The 25,183-nt window shown below is 40.9% G+C and overlaps 1 protein-coding gene across 3 annotated transcripts in view; it reads left to right on the top strand.

Moving 5' to 3' along the window:
- The first annotated feature begins 1,553 nt into the window (after positions 1–1,553).
- SPIDR (scaffold protein involved in DNA repair) overlaps positions 1,554–25,183 on the top strand; it is a 486,766-nt gene continuing 463,136 nt past the window's right edge. For 2 of the 3 annotated variants that reach the window (XM_087864884.1, XM_087864885.1), the window contains exons 1-2: positions 1,570–1,687; positions 3,470–3,499. In XM_087864884.1, coding sequence (XP_087721010.1) covers positions 1,655–1,687; positions 3,470–3,499 — 63 coding nt within the window. In that variant the 5' untranslated portion in view covers positions 1,570–1,654. Of the gene's footprint in view, positions 1,688–3,469; positions 3,500–25,183 lie in introns of all 3 variants that reach the window. The other variant, XM_045789117.2, reaches the window with a different exon arrangement.

Here is a 25,183-nt window from a genome sequence, read left to right as displayed (position 1 = left end):
TAAGCTAAGCTATGCTCCTGCCTGTCTCAAGTACTTGTCAATGTGCTGTAAGTTGGAAGGAAGTTTAATTTTTTTTCTATGTTTCTTTTACCTTTGTTCTCTCCATCAAATATCATCTGGGAACTTGTCAGAAATACAAATTCTCTGGCACCACCTTAGACCTACAGATTCCGAAATTAGTCATCCCTGTTATAGCAAATTCTCTTGGGGATTTTAATGTGTCCTAAATTTGAGAATTTCTGCTCTGGATACCTAACCTACCCCCGCTTCAATACATGGGGAAAGAACACTCCTTTCTTTTGGTTTCAGCAGCTAGAACCATTCCTTAAGTATTGATTATTGAATTTGTAGCCTACTTCAAGGTTTTTGTTTGTTTGTTTTTTGTTTTAAGTAGGCTCCACACTGGGAGTCTTGGGCTTGAACTCACCACCCTGAGATCAAGACCTGAGCTGAGATCAAGAGTTGGGAGGTGTAACTGACAGCCACTGTCATGAGCATGCTATCAAGGCACACACACGAGTTGTGTCTTTCCACAATGTCAGCTTTATTCAATCATAAAGGAAAGTTAAATCACAATTATAAAGCGGGTTCAGGATTCCAAACTCAATGATATTTCACCATGTGATTGATTACACTTGCCTTCTGATACAGCACACAGAGCAGGGCATAAGAAAAACCAAACAACAAACAAGATAATGGAAAGGTGTAGGAAGTTAAGGAACCAATGCTAAGTTAGTCTGTGGGCACGCAGTTGAGACAGAGCCTCTGTCTGGTCTGGTCAGCTCTCAGCACCCATGGCTTATTACATTCAAGCAATGAAGGATCTCGATTCTGTGTGGAGATCAATCCTGCAGAGCCTTGGGCGGCAGTTGCCTTTTCGAAGTGGTCAGACATAGAGGGGTCAGGTCTTAAGAATCTGACAGTTTGCTGCCAAAATCCTCCCCTTTTTAAAAAGAATTTAATAGGTTCTGGGCCCTCGGAGACTTCCTTTTGTTCTGCGAGTTACCGGTTCTGGGTGTCAGCTGACAACTGGTCCTAGTGATAACTCCCAGTACCTTTAACTGCTTGTGTCATTGCTTGACATGAGAGTCCATTTTGTTCTCTAGACCCACCCAAGGGCCCCTCCAGTTTTTATTTAAGGGCAGTTGTTGCTTGACAAAACAGACCACCTAAGAACTGTATTTGAAACACACTTGGAGTCTGACGCTTCCCCCCTCCCCCCTCCAAGAACCCACCTAAGCAGCTCCCCAACCAGGAACTCGATGGGTAGCAACGCAGCCCAGAGCTCACTCCGCAGAATCGCAAGCCTCACGATAAGTGCCATAAGCACCGGAGCAGCACCTTCCGCACTCAAAGAGGTAGTGAACAGAGCCCACTTCGGTCACAACCCAGCCATATTAAGTCTGTGGAGTCGAGTGACTGAGAAACCCCGCCCTACACCCGAACTTCTTCCAATAGCAACGCACGTGAGGCGCACAGAGCCTGGAAGGCAGGGCGCCTGGAGAAGCCCCGCCCCCCGCCCGAGAGCCTGCCAATTGCAGCGCGCGATACGGCGCGCCCTGAGCGTTCGGAGGCGCGCAGCCTTCCGGCGCCTTGAGTAAGAGGCGCGCCTTTGGGGACTCTGATAGCGCGGGCAGAGGCGGTGTGCCTAGAGATGCCCCGCAGCAGCGGCTGTAGTGGCCGGAAGGTAAGTAAGTTATGCGTTGGGAACCCGCGTCAGGCCAGGCATGCTGTCTCTGTGCTGTCTCTGCCGGTCGCCCTGGAGTCTCCCCCCCCACCCCCCTGCCGCGCCAGCGTGTCCCGACTCCCTTCTCTTCCCCATGGGCCGGGCAGACGGGGCGCAAGGAGCGCGTGGCTGGCCTCAGGCTGGTAGGGTTGAGAGGTGGGCGCTGTGTAGACGGTGATCTTGGTAGGCTGCGGCAGGTTCTGACGGTGAGCAAGAATCGAACCCGCGTCGCGGTTTGCCTCTTCTGAGGTCGGTCTCTTGCCTCGGTGTGGGGACTGAGCCCTCCGCGGGCCCTCTGGGGCCGCGCGTTCCCGGTGGGATGGGAGGGCCGGGAGAAAAACCACTAGAGGCGCGGAGGGGAGAGCCACTTACTGGGAAAGGCGAGAGGTCGCAGCTGGAGAGGACGGAAGGTAGCAGCAGGAGTTGAATCTGGAACTAGCGTGTGAGATATATTTACTCGCTTGTGTTTGGCATTGTGTCTTTTTTGACTGTCGTGTAACACACAAAGTTGCGGTGGATATTAGAATGGATGTGCCATTTTTCCCCCAGATATCTCTGTTGCCACACTTTTCCTTTCTATCCTAAACTGTTTCTGAATCTTCTATTAATGCGTCTGTGGGAGAGGAGTCTGAAGCTAACCGGTGCCAAACTGTATACCAACTCATACCACAGTGTCTGGACATGGGGTAGGTGTATAGGGAATATTGCATTTATGATATTTAGATGATTGTACCTGAATTTGTGAGTACGTCTTTTTCTTTTGTGAATTGTGTTTGTCTTGGCACTCACGTGTCCATTACCTTTTTAAGCTGTTTCTAAGATCCTTGCTTACAAATATGCTTGTCTCATCATATTAGAACAAAATTTTAAAAAGCAAAGACAGTGCTTCGTTTTTTTCCCCCCAAGAGAGAACCCTCCAGCAGAGGGCAGGAGCAGAGGGAAAGGGGAGAGAGAGAATCTTAAGGGGGCTCCATGCTCAGCTCAGGGGGGTAGGGAGGCCTTGATCTCATGAACCTGAGATCATAACCTGAGTGAAATCAAGAGTAGGGTTTAAGTGGCTAAGCCACTCAGATGTCTCTGAGTGCCTCCTTTGACTCCTCTTCCTTTTACAAAAAAAAAAAAAAAAAAAAATTCTTGAAAAAATAGTTCACATGTACTGGTTCACTTCCTTATTAGATTTCTTTGCTTCTGGAATATCATCGATTGTCAGACACTGAATTTTGTAACTGATTATAGGGAGTAAAAGAAACCTATATCAAACATACCTATTGATTGTAAGACACATTCTGATTCCAGAAATATTCAAATGTGAAAAAAAAATCAAGGAATTACATGAAATTGTTAACTCATGGTCACTGTAGCATTTTGCACATTTGTCACTTTTATTTAATTCTTTTCTTGGGGGGGAAGCAAGTATCCCTGACTGTTGCTATCCTGATTCTCTTCTTGTCTTGGATCTGCTCATTTACATCTCTTTAAAGATTTATTTTTATATAGAGAGGAGAGTGTGAGTGCATGAGGTAGGGGATGGGGCAGGAGGAGAGGGAGAGAATCTCAAGCAGACTCCCCACTGAGTGCAGAACTGAACTCTGGGCTCAGTCTCACAACCCTGAGATCATGATCTGAGCCGAAATCAAGAGTTGGATGCTTAACTGACTGAGCCGCCACCCAGGCACCCCTTACTCTTTACTCTTTTCCTGCCACGTTCTAATTTTTGACCTTGTGCTTTTTCTCACTTTACAGATTTGTTCTCTGCAATCTCACAGATTGATGGTAGGTGTCACTGCTATATAGCTGACTTCCTTGAGCTCAGTTTAAACTCCGTGTATCATGAAGTCATCAATTTCATATCAGTTTCTTCTGCATTGTGTTGGTCTCAGCCTATTCATAGAAATGCTTGGCTAGGAATGCCTGAGACACTAGCCTGGGCCCTCAGATTACTTGTAGTGAGCCATTTGCCCTGACCAGAGCCAATGTTCTGGCTGAGCAGACCATGTGGTTATGATTTCAGGATGCACTTCAGCAAAATCCATCAGGGAACTTTGAGGAGTGAGATTTATTACTCATAGGTCCTGGAGGGTATATTGTACAACGAAGGGCCACACTGTGAGGTTGAGGGAGGTTGGGGGAGAAGAAGAGCAAGAGAACCTGGGGTCTGCCTTAATTAGGGTCTGAGGGTGAGATATCTAGGGCTTTCGAGGTTCATTCTTTATTGGCTAATTTAAAGCCTAAGAGTGGGAATTAGGGCACCAGAAGGAAGAAGCAGGGTCACTCAAATGGTCAGTTATGTAGGTTTTCAAGGGTTTTTTGAAAGAGGGACCTTTATGAGGAGGGACGGCTTAATTCCTTATCATGCTGATTTGGTAGTAATTGTCATATAACTGGTGCTATGTTTATTCAAGATGGATGTCTTCTGAGATGGATGTGTTGGCAACCAAAAATTTAATGTCAGGCATTCACATTATATCCTAACTTAGAAATCTTAGTTTTTTATTTGAGACTCAATTCTGTCCTCTTCATTCTATCAGTTTTCAAGAACTTATCAGTTTTTCTTTTTCATAATTGTATTAGTGATCTATTGCTATTTAACAAATTGTATCAAAACTGAAGGAGCTTAAAACAAATGCATGTGTTTTATACAGTTTCTGAAGGTCAGAAATCTGGGAATGGCTCAATGGCTTGTTCCAGCTCAGGGTCTCCTACAAGTTGCAGTCAAATAAAGGGTCACTGAGACTGTAGGATCCACTTACAAATTCACCCATGTGTTTGTTGGAAGTATCAGGTCCTTACCACTTTCATAGGGCTGTTCTCACAACATGGCAACTGAAGAGAAAGAAAGAGGGATGGACTAAGAAAGAGGCCAAAGTGTCTTTTATAACAGTATCAGAAGTGACATGCCATCTCTTCCATTCTATTCTCTTAATCACAGATCCACCTGGAGCAGTGTGAGAGGGGACTAGAGAGGATGTGAATGCTAAAAGGTAGGATAGGGAGCCATCTTGGAAGCTAGCTACCCCAGTAGTTTTTCCCCAGGTTTTTTTTTTTTTTTTTTTTCCTTCCCCTTTTCTGTCACCCTAGGTCAGGTCAAAAGTACTTCATGCTTGGAATGTTTTTGTGGTACCAGGAATATAGCATGTTCCTATTCCATCTTTTGCGATGACTTTCCCTTAGAGACACCACTTTGATTATATTGTTATTCCTCTGCTTAAGCATCATTTTACTTCTTTTTTTTTTTATAATAATATTTTTTTATTATGTTATGTTAGTCAACATACAGTACATCCCTGGTTTTCGGATGTAAAGTTGCATGATTCATTAGTTGCGTATAACACCCAGCGCACCATGCCATAAGTACCCTCCTTAATACCCATCACCATCTGAAGCCCTGAGTTTATTTCTCAGAGTCCATAGTCTCTCATGCTTCATTCCCCCTTCTGATTACCCCCCCCTTTCTTTATCCCTTTCTTCTCCTACTGATCTTCCTCCTTATTGTCTTTCTCTGCTTGACTTATTTCACTTAGCATTATCTCCTCCAGTGCCGTCCATGTTGCTGCAAATGTTGTGTAATCATTCTTTCTGATGGCTGAGTAATATTCCATTGTATATATGTACCACATCTTCATAATCCAGTCATCTGTTGAAGGGCATCTCCGCTCCTTTCACGATTTAGCTATTATGGACAATGCTGCTATGAACATTGGGGTGCATATGGCCCTTCCCTTCACTACGCCTGTATCTTTGGGGTAAATACCCAGTAGTGCAATGGCTGGGTCATAGGGTAGCTCAATTTTTAACTTTTTAAGGGATCGCCACACTGTTTTCCAGAGTGGCTGTACCAACTTGCACTCCCACTGACAATGTAGGAGGGATCCCCTTTCTCCACATCCTCTCCAGCAATTGTTGTTTCTTGCCTTGTGAATTTTTGCCATTCTAACTGGCGTAAGGTGGTATCTCAGTGTGGTTTTGATTTGAATTTCCCTGATGGCTAATGATGTTGAACATTTTTTTCATGTGTGTGTTAGCCATTTGTATGTCATCATTGGAAAAGTGTCTATTCATATCTTCTGCCCATTTTATGATTTGTTTGTTTCTTGTGTATTGAGTTTGAGAAGTTCATTGTAGCTCTTGGATACTAGTCTTTTATCTGTAGTGTCGTTTGCAAATATCTTCTCCCATTCCGTGGGCTGCCTCTTAGTTTTTTTGACTGTTTCCTTGGCTGTGCAGAAGATTTTTATGTTGATGAAGTCCCACAAGTTCATTTTATCTTTTGTCTCTCTTGCCTTTGGAGATGTGTCATGAAAAAGGTTGCTGTGGCCGATGTCGTAGAGGTTGCTGCCATTGCTCTCCTCTAGGATTTTGATGGATTCCTATCTCACATCGAGGTATTTCATCCATTTGGAGTTTATCTTTGTGTATGGTGTGAGAGAGTGGTCAAGTTTCATTCTTTTGCGTGTAGCTGTCCAATTTTCCCAGCACCATTTACTGAAGAGACTGTCTTTTTTCCACTGGATGTTTTTTCCTGCTTTATCAAAGATTAGTTGCCCAAAGAGCCGAGGGTCCATTTGTGTTTACACTATTCTGTTCCATTGGTCTATGTGTCTGTTTTAGTGCCAGTACCATGCTGTCTTTGTGATCACAGCTTTGTAGTACAGCTCGAAATCCGGCATCGTGATGCCCCTAGCTTTGTTTTTCCTTTTCAACAATTCCTTGGCGATTCGGGGCCTTTTCTGGTTCCAAAAAATTTTAGGGCTGTTTGTTCCAGTTCTTTGAAAAATGTCATTGGTATTTTGATCGGGATGGCATTGAAAGTGTAGATTGCTCTGGGTAGCATGGACATTTTAACTATGTTAATTCTTCCGATCCATGAGCATGGAATATTTTTCCATCTTTTTGTGTCTTCTTCAATGTCTTCAAGAGTGATTTATAGTTTCTAGAATATACATCCTTTGCGTCTCCGGTTAAGTTAATTCCAAGATAACGTATGATTTTTGGTGCTATTGTAAATGGAATGGATTCCCTAATTTCTCTTTCTTCAGTCTCATTGTTTATGTATAGAAATGCAACTGATTTCTGAGCATTGATTTAGTATCCCGCCGCATTACTGAATTGCTCTATAAGTTCTAGTAGTTTGGGAGTGGATTTTTTTTGGTTTTCCATATAGAGTAACATGTCATCTGCGAAGAGAGGCAGTTTGATTTCTTCTTTGCCGATTTGGATAACTTTTATCCCTTTTTGTTGCCTGATTGCTGTTGCAAGGACTTCTAGTACTATGTTGAATAATAATGGCGAGAGTGGACATCCTTGTCGTGTTCCTGACCTTAAGGGAAAGGCTTCCAGCTTTTCCCCATTGAGAATGATATTTGCTGTAGGCTTTTCATAGATGGTTTTTATGAGATTGCGGAATGTACCCTCTATCCCTACACTCTGAAGGGTTTTAATCAGGAAAGGATGCTGTATTTTGTCAAATTCTTTTTCTGCATCTATTGAGAGGATCATATATCCTTGTTGATATAATCTATCACACTGGTCGATTTGCGAATGTTGAACCAACCTTGCATCCCAGGGATGAATCCCACTTGGTCATGATGGATAATCCTTGTAATGTACTCTTGGATCCTATTAGCTAGGATCTTGTTGAGAATTTTGGCATCCATATTCATCAGGGATATTGGTCTGTAATTCTCCTTTTTGATGGGGTCTTTGCCTGGCTTGCGGATCAAGGTAATATTGGCCTCATAGAATGAGTTTGGTAGTTTTCCTTCTGTTTCTATTTTTTGAAAGAGCTTCAGGAGAATAGGTATTATTTCTTCGTTGAATGTTTGCTAGAATTCCCCGGGGAATCCATCAGGCCCTGGAGTTTTGTTTTTCGTGAGGTTTTTGATCACTGCTTCAATCTCTTCGTAATTAATCGGTCTGTTTAAGGAATCAATTTCTTCCGGTTTCAATCTTGGTAGTTTATAGATTTCCAGGAAGGCCTCCATCTCTTCCTGGTTGCTTAATTTATTGGCGTAAAGCTGTTGATAAAAGTTTCTAGTGATCCTTCCTATTTCATTGGTGTTGGTTGTGACCTCTCCCTTTTCATTCATAATTTTATTAATTTGGGTCCTTTCTCTATTCTTTTGGATAAGTTTTGCCAGTGGCTTATCTATTTTATTTATTCTTTCAAAGAACCAGCTTCTTGTTTTGTTGATCTGCTCTACTGTGCTCCTGGTTTCTAATTCATTGATCTCTGCTCTAATCTTGATCAGCTGTTTTCTCGTGTGTAGATTAGGTCTGTTCTTCTGTTCCAGCTCCAGCTTCTTGAGGTGAGAATATAAAAACCGCATTTTAGATTTTTCTATTCTTTTGAGTGAGTCTTGGATGGCTATGTATTTTCCCCATAGGACTACTGCCTTTGCAGTGTCCCAGAGGTTTTGGACCGTTGTGTTTTCATTCTTGTTGGTCTCCATAAATTGTTTAAACTGATTTTTTATTTCCTGGTTTATCTAATCATTCTTGAGCAGGTTGGTTCTTAGTTTCCAAGTGTTCGAGTGTCTTCCAAGTTTTTCCTTGTGATTGAGTTCCAGTTTCAAAGCATTGTGGTCTGAGAATATGCAGGGAATAATTTTAGTCTTTTGGTATCGGTTGAGACCAGTTGGTTGACCCAGAACATGATCTGTTCTGGAGAATGTTCCATGTGCATTAGAATAGAATGAGTATTCTTTTGTTCTGGGGTGTAGTGTTCTATATATATCTGTGAGGTCCAAGTCGTTGAGTATGGCATTCAAAGCTCTCGTTTCTTTGTTGATTTTCTGCTTAGGTGATCTATCTATTGCTGATAGTGGAGTGTTGAGGTCCCCTACTATTAAAGTATTTTTATCTATATGTCTCTTTATTCTGGTTAAGAGTTTGCGTGTGTATCTTGCCGCTCCCCTGTTGGGGGCATATGTATTTATAATTGTCATATCCACTTGTTGGATACATCCTTTAAGAATAATATAGTGCCCTTCTGTATCTCTAACTATAGTCTTTAGTTTAAAATCCAATCTGTCTGATATGACAATTGCTATCCCAGCTTTCTTTTGAGATCCATTTGCATGAAAGAGGGTTTTCCATCCCTTCACTTTTAGTTTGGATGTATCTTTAGGTTCAAGATGAGTCTCTTGTAGACAGCCAATGGATGGGTCATGTCTTTTTATCCAGTCTGCAACCCTGTGGCATTTATGGGAGCATTTAGGCTATTCACATTGAGAGTGATTATGGAGAGATATGATTTTAATGATGTCATGTTGCCTGTGAAGTCTTTGTTTCTATAGATTGTAAATTTCTGTTCTGTATCACTCTTGGGACCTTTTTACTTTTATAGAATCCCCCTTAATATCTCCTGTAGGACTGGTTTCGTGGTTACCTAATTGTTCAGTGACTGGCGATTCTGGAAGGTCCTTATCTCTCCATCAATTCTGAATGACAGTCTTGCTGGATAAAGGATCCTTGGCTGCATGTTTTTCTCTGAAAGAGCTTTAAAAATGCCCCCCCCCCCAACACTTTCTCTCATTGCAGGTCTGTGCAGAGAGGTCTGACATAATTCTGATACCTTTGCCTTGGTATGTGAGAAATTTCTTTGCCCTGGCCGCTTTCAATAGTGTATCCTTGGATCTAATATTAGTGCATTGCAGTATGACGTGACGTGGTATAGGTTTGTCGTGATAGAGGTTGGGAGGGGTCCTCTCTGCCTCTTGGACCGAATGCTTGTTTCCTTTGTTAGTTTAGGGAAGTTTTCAGCTACAATGTGTTCAAATATCTCTTCCAGACCTCTCTCTTTCTCCATCCCTTCGGGAATCAGATGATTCTGACATTAGAACGTTTCATTAAGTCAGTAATCTCCTGTAACCTACATCTTGAGATTGGTTTTTTTTGAGCCACGTTTCTGTTTTAGCTTTCTCTTCTACCAGTCCATTCTCCAATTTGCTGATTTGTTCTTCTGCCTCGTTTATCCTGGCCGTCAGAGCATCTAGTTTTTTTTGTTTTAAATGTTTTTTTATTATATTATGTTAGTCACCATACAGTACATCCCTGGTTTTTGATGTAAAGTTCGATGATTCATTAGTTGTGTATAACACCTAGTGCACCATGCAATACGTGCCCGGCTTACTACCCATCACCAGCCTATCCCATTCCCCCACCCCCCTCCCCTCTGAAGCCCTCAGTTGGTTTCCCAGAGTCCATAGTCTCTCATGCTTCATTCCCCCTTCTGATTACCCCGCCTTTCTATATCCCTTTCTTCCCCTACCGATCTTCCTACTTCTTATGTTCCATAAATGAGTGAAACCATATGATAATTGTCTTTCTCTGCTTGACTTATTTCACTTAGCATTATCTCCTCCAGTGCTGTCCATGTTTTAGCAAATGTTGAGAGATCGTTCTTTTTGATAGCTGAGTAATATTTCATTGTATATATGGACCACAACTTCTTAATTCAGTCATCTGTTGAAGGGCATCTCGGCTCCATCCACGATTTAGCTATTGTGAAGAATGCTGCTATGGACATTGGGGTGCATATGGCCTTTGTCTTCACCTCATCTTTATCTTCAGGGTAAATACCCAGTAGTGTAATGGCTGGATCATAGAGTAGCTCAATTTTTAACTTTGTAAGGTACCTCCACACTGCTTTCCAGAGTGGCTGTACCAATTTGCATTTCCACCAAAAATGTAGGAGCGATTCCCTTTCTCCACATCCTGTCCAGCAATTGTTTCTTGCCTTGTGAATTTTTGCCATTCTAACTGGCATAAGGCGGTATCCTAGTGTGGTTTTGATTTGAATTTCCCTGATGGCTAATGATTTTGAACATTTTTTCATGTGTCTGTTAGCCATTTGTATGTCATCATTGGAAAAGTGTCTGTTCATATCTTCTGCCCATTTTATGATTTGTTTATTTGTTTCTCGCGTATTGAGTTTTAGAAGTTCTTTGAAGATCTTGGATACCAGTCTTTTATCCGTAGTGTCGTTTGCAAATATCTTCTCCCATTCCGTGGGCTGTCACTTAGTTTTTTGACTGTTTCCTTGGCTGTGCAGAACTTGATGAAGTCCCACAAGTTCATTTTATCTTTTGTTTCTCTTGCTTTTCGGAGATGTGTCATGAAAAAGGTTGCTGTGGCCGATGTCGTAGAGGTTGCTGCCTATGTTCTCTAGGATCTTGATGGATTCCTGTCTCACATCGAGCTCTTTCCATTTCTGTTTTCTCTATTCTGTTCCATTGGTCTGTGTGTCTATTTTTGTGCCAGTACCATGCTGTCTTTGTGATCAGAGCTTTGTAGTACAGCTCAAAATCCAGCACCGTGATGCCCCCAGCTTTGTTTTTCCTTTTAAACAATTCCTTGGCGATCGGGGCCTTATCTGGTTCCATACAGATTTAAGGACTGTTTGTTCCAGTTCTTTGAAAAATGTCATTGGTATTTTGATCGGAATAGCATTGAAAGTGTAGATTGCTCTGGGTAGCATGGACATTTTAACTATGTTAATTCTTCCGATCCATGAGCATGGAATATTTTTCCATCTTTTTGTGTCTTCTTCAATGTCTTTCAAGAGTGATTTATAGTTTCTAGAATATAGATCATTTACATCTCCGGTTAAGTTAATTCCAAGGTGACATATGGTTTTGGGGGCTATTGTATATGGAATGGATTCCCTAATTTCTCTTTCTTCAGTCTCATTATTCATGGTTAGAAATGTAACTGATTTCTGAGCATTGATTTTGTATCCCGCCGCATTACTGAATTGCTCTATAAGTTCTAATAGTTTGGGATTGGATTCTTTTGGGTTTTCCATATAGAGTAACATGTCATCTGTGAAGAGAGATAGTTTGACTTCTTCCTTGCCGATTTGGATACCTTTTATCCCTTTTTGTTGTCTGATTGCTGTTGCAAGGACTTCTAGTACTATGTTGAATAATAGTGGGAAGAGTGGGCATCCTTGTTGTGTTCCTGACCTTAAGGGAAAGGCTTCCAGCTTTTCCTGATTGAGAATGATATTTGCTGTAGGCTTTTCATAGATGGTTTTTATGAGATTGCGGAATGTACCCTCTATCCCTACACTCTGAAGGGTTTTAATCAGGAAAAGATGCTGTATTTTGTCAAATCCTTTCTCTGCATCTATTGAGAGAATCATATGATTTTTGGCTTTTTCCTTCTGGATAAAATCTATGACGCTAATAGATTTGCGAATTTTGAACCACCCTTGCATCCCAGGAATGAATCCCACTTGGTCATGATGGATAATCCTTTTAATGTTCTGTTGGATTCTATTAGCCAGGATCTTGTTGAATATTTTGGGGTCCATATTCCTTAGGGAAATCGGTCTGTAATTCTCCTTTTTGATGGGGTCTTTGCCTGGCTTGGGGACCAAGGTAATATTGGCCTCATAGAATGAGTTTGGTAGCTTTCCTTCTGTTTCTATTTTTTGAAATAGCTTTAGGGTAATAGGTATTATTTCTTCTTTGAATGTTTGGTAGAATTCCCCAGGAAAACCGTCCGGTCCTGGAGTTTTGTTTTTGGAAGGTTTTTTAATCACTGACTCAATCTCTTCATAAGTAATTGGCCTGTTTAAAAGATCAATTTCTTCCTGTTTCAGTCTTGGTAGTTTGTAGGTTTCCAGAAAGTCGTCCATCTCTACCAGCCTGCTTAATTTATTGGCATAAATCTGTTGATAAAAGTTTCTAATAATCCTTCCAATTTCATTGGTGTTGCTTGTGACCTCTCCCTTTTCATTCATAATTTTATTAATTTGGGTCCTTTCTCTATTCTTTTGTATAAGTCTTGCCTGTGGTCTGTCAATTTTATTTATTCTTTCAAAGAACCAGCTCCTAGTTCTTTTGATCTGCTCTACTGTACTCCTTGTTTCTTATTCATAGATTTCTGCTCTACTCTTCAACTGCTTTCTTGTGTGTGGATTAGTCCTCTCCCTCTGTTGCTGTTCCGGCCTCTTAGGTGAGAATATAGAAACTGCATTTTAGATTTTTCTATTCTTTTGAGTGAGGCTTGGATGGCTATGTATTTTCCCCTTAGGACTGCCTTTGCACTGTCCCATAGGTTTTGGACCATTGTGTTTTCATTCTCGTTGGTCTCCATAAATTGTTTAAATTGATTTTTGAGGGGCGCCTGGGTGGCACAGCAGTTAAGCATCTGCCTTTGGCTCAGGGCGTGATCTCCGCGTTATGGGATCGAGCCCCACATCAGGCTCCTCCGCTATGAGCCTGCTTCTTCCTCTCCCACTCCCCCTGCTTGTGTTCCCTCTCTCGCTGGCTGTCTCTATCTCTGTCGAATGAATAAATAAAATCTTTAAAAAAAAATTAAAAAAAAATTGATTTTTGATTATCTGGTTTATCGAATCATTTTTGAGCAGGATGGTTCTTAGTCTCCAAGCGTTTGAGTTTCTTCCAAATTTTTCCTGGTTGTTGAGTGGCAATTTCAAAGGATTATGGTCTGAGAATATGCAGGGAATAATTTCAGTCTTTTGGTATTGGTTGAGACCTGTTTTGTGACCCAGAACATGGTCTATTCTTGAGAATGTTCCATGGGCATTAGAATAGAATGAGTATGAGTATTCTTTTGTTCTGGGGTGTAGTTTTCTATATATATCTAGGAAGTCCAACTCGTGTAGTATGGCATTCAAAGCTCTTGTTTCTTTGTTGATTTCTTGCTTAGGTGCTCTGTCTATTGCTGATAGTGGAGTGTTGAAGTCCCCTACTATTAACGTATTTTTATCTATATGTCTCTTTATTGTGGTTAAGAGTTGGCTTGTGTATCTTCCTGCTCCCCTTTTGGGGGCGTAGATATTTATAATTGCCATATCCACTTGTTGGATACATCTTTTAAGAATAATATAGTGCCCTTCTGTATCTCTAACTACAGTCTTTAGTTTAAAATCCAATCTGTCTGATATGAGAATTGCTACCCAAACTTTCTTTTGAGATCCATTGGCACGAAAGATGGTATTCCATCCCTTTACTTTCAGTCTGGATGTATCTTTAGGTTCAAAATGAGTCTCTTGTAGACAGCAAATGGATGGGTCATGTCTTTTTATCCAATCTGCAGCCCTGTGGTGTTTTATGGGTGCATTTAGGCCATTTACATTGAGAGTGATTATTGAGAGATTATTTTAATGATGCCATGTTGCCTCTAAAGTCTTTGTTTCTATAGATTGTGACTTTCTGTTCTGTATCACTCTTGGGGCCTTTTTACTTTTATAGAACCCCACTTAATATCTCCTGTAGGGCTGGTTTCGTGGTTACGAAATTGGTCAATGGCGATTCTGGAAGGTCTTTATCTCTCCATCAATTCTGAATGACAGCCTTGCTGGATAAAGGATCCTTGGCTGCATGTTTTTCTCTGAAAGAGCTTTAAAAATGCCCCCCCCCAACCCTTTCCCTTATTCCAGGTTTGTGTAGACACGTCTGACGTAATTCTGATACCTTTGCCTTGGTACGTGAGAAATTTCTTTGCCCTGGCCACTTTCAATACTGTATTCTTGGATCTAATATTAGTGCATTGCAGTATGATGTGACGTGGCGTAGGTTTGTCGTGGTTGAGGTGGGAGGGGTCCTCTCTGCCTCTTGGACACGAAAGCTTGTTTCCTTTCCAAGATTAGGGAAGTTTTCAGCTACAGTGTGTTCAAATATCTCTTCTAGACCTCTGTTTTTCTCCACCTCCTTGGGGATGCCGATGATTCTGACATTGGAATGTTTCATTGAGTCAGTAATCTCCCGTAACCTACATTCTTGCGATTGGATTTTTTTGAGCCAAGTTTCTATTTTAGCTTTCTCTTCTACTAACCTATCCTCCAATTTGCCAATACGTTCTTCTTCCTCATTCACCGTGGCCGTCAGAGCCTCTAGTTTTGACTGCATTGATTCATAGAATTTTTAATTTCTGCCAGATTCGCTCTCAAATATTTCCACCCTTAGAGATTCTATATTCTCGTTAATATTTTCGTTAATATTTTTTTCAAGTGTACACATCATCTTGACCATTGTTACTTTGAACTCCATTTCTGATAATTTGGTTATATTCATGTCCATCAGTTCAGTGACAGAGGCTACAGACTCATTGTCTTTTCTTTGCTTGGGGGGCTTTCTCCTTCTCGTCATTCTGATGAGGAGAGGTTGCGGGGTTGTCCAGAGCCCAAATTATTGACCAGGACCCAGGCAGTGTGCTCTTGTTTTATAGGGACCTTTGGGATGTGGGCTTCTTGTTCTTTCAGCCTGCCTTCTGGGGGCGGGGGCTGCCGTGCCGATATTCAGGCAGCCCTGTTTGTGTGGTGTCTCCCTGTCCCACAGAGGGGGGATGGGGATGGGTACATTGTGAGCCTGTATTTCCAAGCTTTTGTTCTCTGACCACTTTCCCTAGCGGTTTTCTGTGACTCTTTTGAGAGAGCAGCAGAGGCCATATCCTAGGGTCTGTCTCAGAACAGAGAGATCGCAGTCCGCTCTCCACTGACCTCTCCTGGCCTCTTTAACTCTGTTTGTGTGGTGCTGCTAAAAACCCTACAGCCTGCGTCCCAGCCCTCACTTACAGGGCCGGCAGGTCTCTGTCCTTTGTGTTTCTAACAGCGCTAGCCACCAGCTACACCCGCACGTGCTCCTCATCTCCCTGTTTCAGTGTGGTTCTCGTGCACTCCGGAGCGCATGTTTTCAGTTTGGGCGTGTGCGCGCCCTTCTGAGCTCCCGGTCTCAGTCTGTTCTCTCACCTCAAGTGAGTCCGAGAGTCCGGCCGCTCCCAAGTGCAGGTGGCTACTGCTTCTCGGCACCCAAGCGCGGAGGCTCCCTCCCCCTCCCCCTTTTGTTTCTCTTCCGATATCTGTGCACGGATTCATGGCTCCTTGCTCCGTACCTCATTACTCAGTGCTCGAAATTTGTAGAGATCCAGATGTATCTTCCTACGTCTCATGCTGATTCTGTGGGTTTTCTGGATGGTCTGGTACCTATCCAGCTCGGCTCAGGGGACGAGCTGAAAAAGGGGACCCCTGCTCCTCCGCCATCTTAACTTCCCCTCTACCTTAGCATAATACTTTCTAGTTCCATACACGTTGTTGCAAATGGCAAAATTTCATTCTTTTTGATGGCTGAGAAATATTTCAGTGTGTGTGTGTGTGTGTGTGTGTGTGTGTGTGTCGGTATGCGCGCGCACCTACCAGATCATCTTTATCCATTTTTCCTTCTGGGCTTTTTCCATATTTTGGGTATTGTGTACACTAGAGAGCTTTTAATACCCTTTTTCACCCTTGTATCTCCTTTCACAACCTGTACTTTTTTAGGCATTTCATTCTGTCTGGCTCTTGTCCCAGCTGTTATGTCTTGCCCTAGGTTACTATAGCCTATAATTGTTTCTTTAAATTCTTGGCAAGCTCTACATGGGAAGCTGTCCCTGCCTGGGAGATGCTCCAAGCTGTGTGGAATAAAGGGAAACCAAAACCCTTGCTTCAGTCCATAGGAAGCCACAAGACAGGTCCAAACACATGAGCATAATTATTTTACAATAAAGTCCATATTGTTCCCCTGGCAGTAGTAACATGTACCAGGAGTGTGGGCTGCTGTCTTCATGACCACTGCTGTCCTAGCGTGCAAGGGATGGTAGGTGTGCAATTAAAAATGCCATGGTGTTCTTTTACTGCAAAGGGGTAGTTGCTTTCTTCACCAAGCCTCTCCCTGTTGTATGTTTTCAACTAGGTTCCAGAGTTCATCCTTTTTGTTATTAAAGTACAATTTGTAAATTTCAGGTGTAGGTGATGAAGCAAATATTTGTTTATATTAGTGTTAGCAACGTTGGATAAGTTGGGGCCCTTTGACTTTGAGGTCGGAGTCACTTGAATTGTGGAATTTTAGTGCTTGATGGAATATTTGAGGTCATGCTATTAAATGCCTGCAGTTTACATATAGGGATATGGAGATTCAGATATTTCATTCATTGAACATCTTTGTTTAGTTGCTATTTACCAGGCGCTCATTCTTAGAATTATAAAGTCTGTGATGGAAGATCCTTAAAAAGATGTCCAGTATAATAGCCAATCACTTGTTCAGGTGTTAAGTAAATTGCTTCAGTATGCAATAGATGAGACCTTTGTCTCAAACTTTCAACTTTGTCGTACTGGCCTCTTTCAATTCTACCCTAACACAGTAGGATAATAAAAACATGGATTACTGTTTCTTTTTGGATTTAATGTGCTTTATGGCTGACCACTTTGTCTTTATCTCTCACGGATTTAGAAACTTTTTGAAGAAGTGGCCTCAACTCATCTTAGCATTTCACTTGTTTTGTTTCTTTAGTGGTATTAATACAGTCCACTAAGTGGTCAGAGTGCCAGAACCTGCTTCAGGATTATGTGTTGTGTTTGTATGTGTGTGCTCACATGTTCATATTACAAATTCCAATATATTTTTGTTTTCTTCTCCCTTTTTTTGGTACCTGGAGAGCGCAATTTGTTTCTCTAGTTCAACTCTGATTTCTTTTGCAGTTTTGTTAGAATTCTTAACATTCCTTTTTTTCCCTCTGTTTTTTCAAACATAGCTCCTCAGGTTTGGATGTATATTCTAGGTTAATTCCTAAAATTTGAAAAAGAAAGTTTCTTTCTTTCTTTCTTTCTTTCTTTTCTTTCTTTCTTTCTTTTTTCTTTTTTTTTTTTTAAGATTTTTCTTTATTTATTTGTCAGAGAGCGTGTGCACAAGCAGGGGGAGCTGCAGGCAGTGGGAGAAGCAGGCTCCCCACTGAGCAAGGAGCTGGACTCCGGACTTGATCCCAGAACCTGGAATCATGACCTGAGCTGAAGGCAAACGCTTAACCTACTGAGCCATCCAGCCTTCCCCCCCAAATTATTCTTAAATCTAAACTTTATTTTACCTAATTAGTCATTCTTCTCCTATTCTTTATTAATCTCATTTGTGGCTTCTCTTTTGATCTGTGATGTACACCTCCTCTTATCTAGCTTACTGTCTCTCTTGTGAGGAGTTAGAGTTTTAGCCAGTTGCCCAGCTAGAGAGATTACTCCATGTAAGGTCACTCTCACCTCTGACACCAACTTCAGGCTCCCAGAATCCCAAAGCCAACCTCAAGCTGCATAATTCACTAAAAAGACTCACAGAACTTGCTGGGAGCTATTATACCCATGGTTACTGTTTATTATAAGGAAAGGATAGAGATTAAAATTATCCAAGGAAAGAAGCACATAGGGCAGAACCCAGTAAAGGTCTCAGACATGAAGCTTCTCTTGTTTTCTCTGGAGTTAGAATGGCTAATTTTCTGGTATGTATAGTGTGGTATATCAAGGAAGAACACCTGAGGCTTGGTGTTCAGAGTTTTTATTGGGGGCTTTGCTGTAGAGTAAATATTTGTGTCCCACCCTACTTATTATTGAAACCTCATCCCCAATATCCTAGTGTTTGGACATGAGCCCTTTTGGAAGTGATTAGGTTATGATGGTGGCGCTCTCATGAATGGGTTTAGTGCCCTTATTAAAGGGATTCCAGAGACATCATAATCCCTTCTGCCTTCTAAGGCTGTAGTCAGAAGATAGCATAAATTATGAAGTGAGCCTTCATTAGATATCACCAGCACCTGACACTGAACCTGCTGATGCCTTGATCTGGGACTTCCTGTCCTCCAGAATTGTGAGAAACATGTGTTTGTTGTTTATAAGGTATCTAGTTTATGGTATTTTGTTAGAGGAGCCTGAATAGACTCACCATTTTGTGGACATGATTGATTGCCCACATAGCTGATCTCTGTCTTCCATTTCTGCTTCTTCCGTGTGTGATCCAGAGCCCCCGTTCTAAATCATTACATTGTCTTTCTGGTCACCAGTCCCCATGCTAACACTATAGGGTATGGCTAGTCCCCACCCTAAATCACACTGTTAGACCATCCAGTGTAACTGAGGTCATCAGGCAAAGAAAGATACCCTATCAGCCATGATATTTCAAGGGTTTAGGGATTATTTCCCAGAAGCCAACAACAAAGGCCAGACCTCATTTTGAGTAAGGTTAAATTCTTTATTATACATTTGTCTTCTCATTTTTTCCTAAGAACTCCATTACTCATCGTTGTCTTTCTTTTCACACTTTGAGAGCCCACATTTTAACAAACACAAATCCTCTTTTTCAATTCACAAATGTGCCTCACTGATGCACATTCAGTGTCCCCATTTTGAAGTATGTGATTCCTGTCCTATTTCACTCACAGAGTTACCATAAGGCTTGAATGAGAGAAGTTAAAAAATGATTTTTAGAATTAATCTTTACATCATACTGCCTTATACTAACTTCTGCTATTACTCTCATTCTGTGTTATTGTGTTTTGTAACATACCCATTGATCATATTTATTTCTTGAGGACAGGGTTCATGATTTATCTCTGTGTCTTCTGTGCTTGAACTATTATAAAGCCCAGTTTGCTGAATTTAGTTTTCAATAATAATAAAAATATATTGAAATTCTATTTGCTTTTAACCACCAGAACTGTATTTAGTTGTGCAGGTTGAGACCTGCAGTGCCCTCAGAGGCCCCATTCATAATTATGTCCTGAAAAATGTGTATTTATTATGATCCTCTTCCAGTAGATGGTAATAAGGTATCTTTCCTAACAAAATCAATATATTATGACAGTTTTCCAGTAGATGGAAGTATAGTGACTTGAGTAGGAGGATCTTTTTCTCATTTGCAGAAAGATGTGACCCTATTAAGACTATGGTCCTTGGGCTTAGACTAGTCTAGATTTTTATCCTGGCTCTGCCATTTATAGATGTATGATCTTAGGTAATCTCTTCAACACTTAGTTTTATGTATAACATAGGATTGGTACTATTTATTTCAGTCTACTATATCATCTAGAATCTTTGTGAGGTAATATACATGACACATATGCTATAGTGTCTGGCACCTACTAAATTGTCTTAGTCTATTTGGGTTGCTTGTAACAGAATACCATACGCTGAGTGGTTTATAAACAACACATTTGTTACAGTTCTGGAGGCAGGGAAGTTGAGGATGACGGCAATGGCACATTCAATGTCTGGTGAATGCCTGCTTCCGAGTTGATAGGCAGTCTCACATATTCCCATTTTAACTTGTGAATATTAATTAATTATTCTGCCTTCTGTAATTATGGTCTATAGTACTATGATTACATAGGATTGTTATTAGTGCCAATTTAATCTTCATAATGGTCTTGAGGTAAGTATGTTATCTCCATTTTACAGATGCAGAAACTGTGTCTTGAGAAAAATCACTAACCTGGCTTAGTGTTAATGTGGCCAACGAGTAGCACAGGTCATTGAGAGCATTCTGACTGCACAACCTGAACATGTGGTTTGTAAGTTGTGTTCTACTTGTGAAATTGCCTTGATGTTTCTGTTCTCTGAGAGGGTAATAAATCAGGATATTTGGAACTAGGATTATCCTGGAAAATCCAGGACCTGTAGATAGCCATCACCAAATTTTTTCCCTCATGTAAGTTAAAACCAGCTTTCACCAGGAAACATTCTCTCATTAATTTATTTTTGAGTCCATCAACCCAATCTTGGTGTACTTTTTCCTCCACTCTAACGCATATTCTTAGAAGTTAGGTCATTGAAGGGGGAAAACTTTTTAGCTGTATACCTTCAGAATGCTCTGTGAATTACTTCAATTTGGGAGAAACATAAACTGAGTGCTATAGTTCAACTCAGTAGCTAGTGATTGAAGCCTAACTTAAACTGGACAAAGGTGCAAAAAATTGATGGATAGACTGCAGCTCACAGCAGCTGGGCAGCTGGGCTGCTCACATGGCCTGTAGCCTGGAGCACAACTTGTGCCTCTTCTCACTTTCTCAGGTTTCTTCATATGGTATAGGACAAGGATGCTGGCTGCTTTGGGGTCACATCCTTGACCAAGTTGGAAAGAAGAGAATCTTTTCCAGTAGCCTCGATTAGAAAAGTCCTAGAGAGGCCCTCTGACTGATTCAGCTTGTGTCTCATGGCATCCCTGGACCAGTCACTGTGGCCCCAGGCTGATGTCCTGTGACAATGGCCAGGTGGGATGCCTAAAACTGTGGTAATAGGGGTCTGCTTTGTCACTAGAAGAAAAAAAAAAGATGGCTGGGTGAGAAGGCCAGTGAAGCTGCCATTTTAAGTGCCTCCTCTATGGCTGAGTAAACACTGGAGAGAGACAGATACATGATTACTAACAGTGTAAAAGAAGCTGTGGTGGAGGTATTGTTTGTTACATTTGATGGATAAAATGGAAATGTAGTATACTGAATTTCCCCTAAGCTTATGCCTACTCTCTGATTTACTTTAGATATCATTAGCATCTGTAAACCAATGATGATTAGTATGATAAATAACTTACATATTCATTCAGCAGTCATTTTAATGAGTACCTCTATGTGGGGAGCACTGTGCACTGAGGTGATGAGATGATTAGACACATGTCTCCTTCTGCTATTGTTCTAATGGAAGGAGTAGAATAAACTGGAGACATGATAGCTTCACAGAAGGAGGTATGTATGTGGAGGTATTGGGGGATATTTCATGGAAGAGAAGAGCATTAATCTGTGGCAGAGTTGGAGAGACTGAAGGGAATGGAGAGGTGATTTCCAGCAAAGAGCGCCATGGATGCAGTTACGGTGGTGGAAATGTGTAGGCTCTGTTGAATGTGAAGGAGAATAGATTGATTGGGGGAGTGGAGGGGAAGGCTGAAAAGTAAGGTTGAAGGCCAGGCTAGCTGGTATCTGAACTATGACTTAGGCTTTCATGTCGCCAGATTTGTGGGAGAGTTTCTCTCACCACAGCCTGAGCTACTGGAGAGCAGGGTCTTTTTTGCTCATCTTGTATCCCTGAGGCCCAGCAGAGTGTCTGCATGCACTGGGCACTCAATAAATGTTGACTGAAGATAAGAACATCATATTTCTGTCATTTATATTAATTAGAGGGTTCTAGTCCCTAAAGAATCTGAGTATGGATGAAATCTAGTGAAGTAAAGGACCAGTCAAATGTAACCAAAGCAGTGAGTGACAGGCCTGAGAAATGTTCTGTTAACTGAGGGAAGGAAAGACCTCTGAAGAAACAAATGGGCAAGTATTTGATAGAATGAGCTCTGAGCATCACAGCGCTTGCTAACTAGCCAACTTGATTAAAACTTTCTATCTGTTCCTCAGACTTGAGGGTCCCTGAGTCACTATCTCTTCTTAATGTAGGTAAATTCCTGGTTGCAAAAACTTTTATGTTCTTCAAGTATATGGCTTGAGCCATTGGGATTTATTCAGATACTCAAGAAAACTCCCCTTTGCATTCAGTTAGACATCTTATTTGTTCCCCAAAATTATTAAATGATACTCCAAACAAATACTATTTAGAAACTTTCCAGGGGGAGCAGCCCAAAGATGTATGGTGGCATGCATTTAGTTTTTTAGGGAGTAAAGTTTCAAAATGAATAAATAAAATTCATAAACATGGTGTACCTAAAGAAATGAAAAACTGAACAGAGCAGCAATAAGAAGGAAAAGTGGTCTCTGGGGGGCTGGATAGTAAAGCAATGAAGCAATGAAACACTTTTTGTATTTTAACAACTTCAATTGCTTCCTTTCAAAGTTCTATTCAAAGTATAGTCGATCCTCATTATTCAGATTCTGTATCTACAAATTCCCCTCTTTACCCAAATTTATTTGTGATCCCCAATTCAATGCTTGTGGTGCTTTTATAGCAATTTGTGGGCATGTGTAGAGCAGAGAAAAATTTGAGTCATTTGATGTGTAAGTTCTCGGTTGAGGTCAAACAAGGGCTCATTCTGCCTGCTTGTTCCAGCTCTTAAACTGTAAACAAGTGTGTCCTTTCTTGGTCTACTTAATGCCATGTTTTTCACAGTTTTGTGCTTTGTGTGATTTCAGTGTGTAAAATGGCCCCCAACCGTAGTACTGAGGTGCTGTGTAGTGTCCCTGAGTGCAGAACAGCTGTGATGTGCCTTACAGAGAAAATTCGTGTTAGATCAGCTTTGTTCAGGTATGAGTTACAGTGCTGTTGCCCATGAGTTCAATGTTAAAGAATCAACTATATATTTTAAATAAGTTGTTTTTAAGCAGAAACACACATAAAATAAGGTTGTATACTGACAGGAATCCACCCTGTATTTCCCCTAGGAATAGTGGTTCAGTATTTGCTAATTCATTGTTTGTGGTGACTTTATGGAATGATAACTATATGAATAATAAGAATCGACTGTGTTTCTCCTCTTCTTGCTGGGATCATCCTGGGCTTACGTAGTTATTTTGTGTTTTTTTTTTTTAACTTTTATTTTGACAGAATTTCAAACTTAAAGAAAAGTTGCAAGAATGGTGTAATGAAGTTTCTTACGGTGGAACTGTAGATAGGTTAAATAGTGTCCTCTACAAACTCCGTCCTCCTGGAACTCCAGAATGTAGCCTTATTTGGAGACAGGACCTTTGCAGATATAATTAGTTAAGATGAAGTTATATTGCATCAGGGTGAGCGCTAAATCCAATGAGTTGTGGCAAGAGGACATACACAGAGAGATGGAGAGAAGGCCACGAGATGAGAGAGGCAGAGATGGGAATGATGCAGCCACAATCTGAGGAAGGCAAGGATTGCTGGGAGAAAGAGGCCAGGAAAGATTCTTCCCTGGAGCCTTCAGAGGGTCTAACACCTTCATTTTGGACTTCTTGGCTGCAGAATTGTGAGAATAATTTTGTCTTAAGCCAGTAAGTTTCTGGTCATTTGTTACAGCAACCCTAGGAAACTAATACAACCCTTTACTCCATTTCACTAGATTATTTTTTGCCTCTCTCTCTGTCTTTCTTTTCCTCTTTCTCCCCCTCCTTCTCTTCTCTCTTTCTCTCCTTATGCATGTGTCTATCAGTTTTTTTTTTCTGTACCTCTACCCCATTTATTTCCTAGAATAAGAATATCCTCTTACATAAACATGGCATAATTACAAAAATAGGAAATTAAAAACTGATACAATATTATTATCTAGTCAACAGTTCATATTCAGATTTTATCAATTGCCTAATAATGACCTTTTTCTCTGGTCCAAGATCCAATCCAGGATCATACATTTAATTTCCTTTCCATGCCTCTTTAATCTTCTGTTAATCTGAAACAGTTCTTCAGACTTTCTTTGTACTTCTTGACCTTGTTGAGGTGTACAGTCCAGTTATTTTGGTCTTGACTGATATTTCCCCCAGTTTAGATTTAGGTTATACCTTTCTGGTAGGAATACCACAGAAATCTTGTGTTCTCAGTCCCTCCTATTAAGAGGCACATGATGCTGATTCCTTGATTAAGGTGGTGTCTGACAAGTTTCCCCACTGTAAAGTTTTTCCTTTTGGAATTAATAAGTAATTTGTGGGGAGATGCTTCATGAGCATATAGATATCCTCTGCATCATTAAACTGTCACCTACTAGTTTCAGCTTTCATTGATGATTTTCTCAATCCACTGTTCCTATCAATGTAGACTCATTCCTATTTTATTCAATAGGTTATAATCCTTTACTATCATTATTTATTTGATACAGGAATGTTCCATATTTGGCCAGTGAGAGGCCGTTCATGCAGGCTCCTTTGTCCTTATGACAAGTTCTCATTCCTTGAGTGCTTTCTTACTCTCTGGTTCAAGATACTTCAGGCTCATCTTGAACTTCCCTATCCCATCCCATTCCATGTCACCCATTTCTTTACAGAGGTGACCTGGGCTGATTTAATGCATTGAAGAGTATTCTGGAGTTAAAAAAAAAAAAAAAGGCTCAAAAGAGACCAAATGTTATCTTCCTCTTTATTTATTGTTCTAGTTAACGAAGTGAACCTCTTCAGAGCTGTCAGGGGAAACTGCATCTAGTGGGAGGGTAAATACTCTCTTGAGGATTGATGCTTTTTCCTTTTGTAGTGCTGCCCTGCCATAGGAATTTCTACATAAAGAGGAATATGCTTAGCGCTCTTACGTGTTGAAATACTATCTATGTTATGGCTGAATTTGTTTTTATGGATTTGTTACGGAAGTTTTAATGGTGTATTTTATTTTTTTTTTTATTTTTTTTATTTTATTTTTTTTTTTTAAAGATTTTATTTATTTATGTGACAGAGAGACAGCCAGCGAGAGAGGGAACACAGCAGGGGGAGTGGGAGAGGAAGAAGCAGGCTCATAGCGGAGGAGCCCGATGTGGGACTCGATCCCAGTACGCCGGGATCACGCCCTGAGCCGAAGGCAGACGCTTTAACGACTGCGCTACCCAGGCGCCCCTAATGGTGTATTTTAATCTTAACTTACTATTATTTTTGACCACAGTGGTGTTGATTTGGGGTTTTTTGTGTTATTCAGGTGATCAACTCATAGTAGTTGACCTTAATTTGATTTGTGATGCAAATCTAAAAGATTTTCCTTAAATAAAATGCAAATTTAAAGTCTTATGAAATGAATACATGTCTGTTGTAGACATTTGTTAA

The sequence above is a fragment of the Ursus americanus genome, chromosome 9 (genome assembly GCF_024610735.1).
Source record: "Ursus americanus isolate L20-20 chromosome 9, mUrsAme1.1.p, whole genome shotgun sequence".
NCBI classification, from domain to species: domain Eukaryota; kingdom Metazoa; phylum Chordata; class Mammalia; order Carnivora; family Ursidae; genus Ursus; species Ursus americanus.
This window is presented reverse-complemented; position numbering and strand designations above follow the sequence as displayed.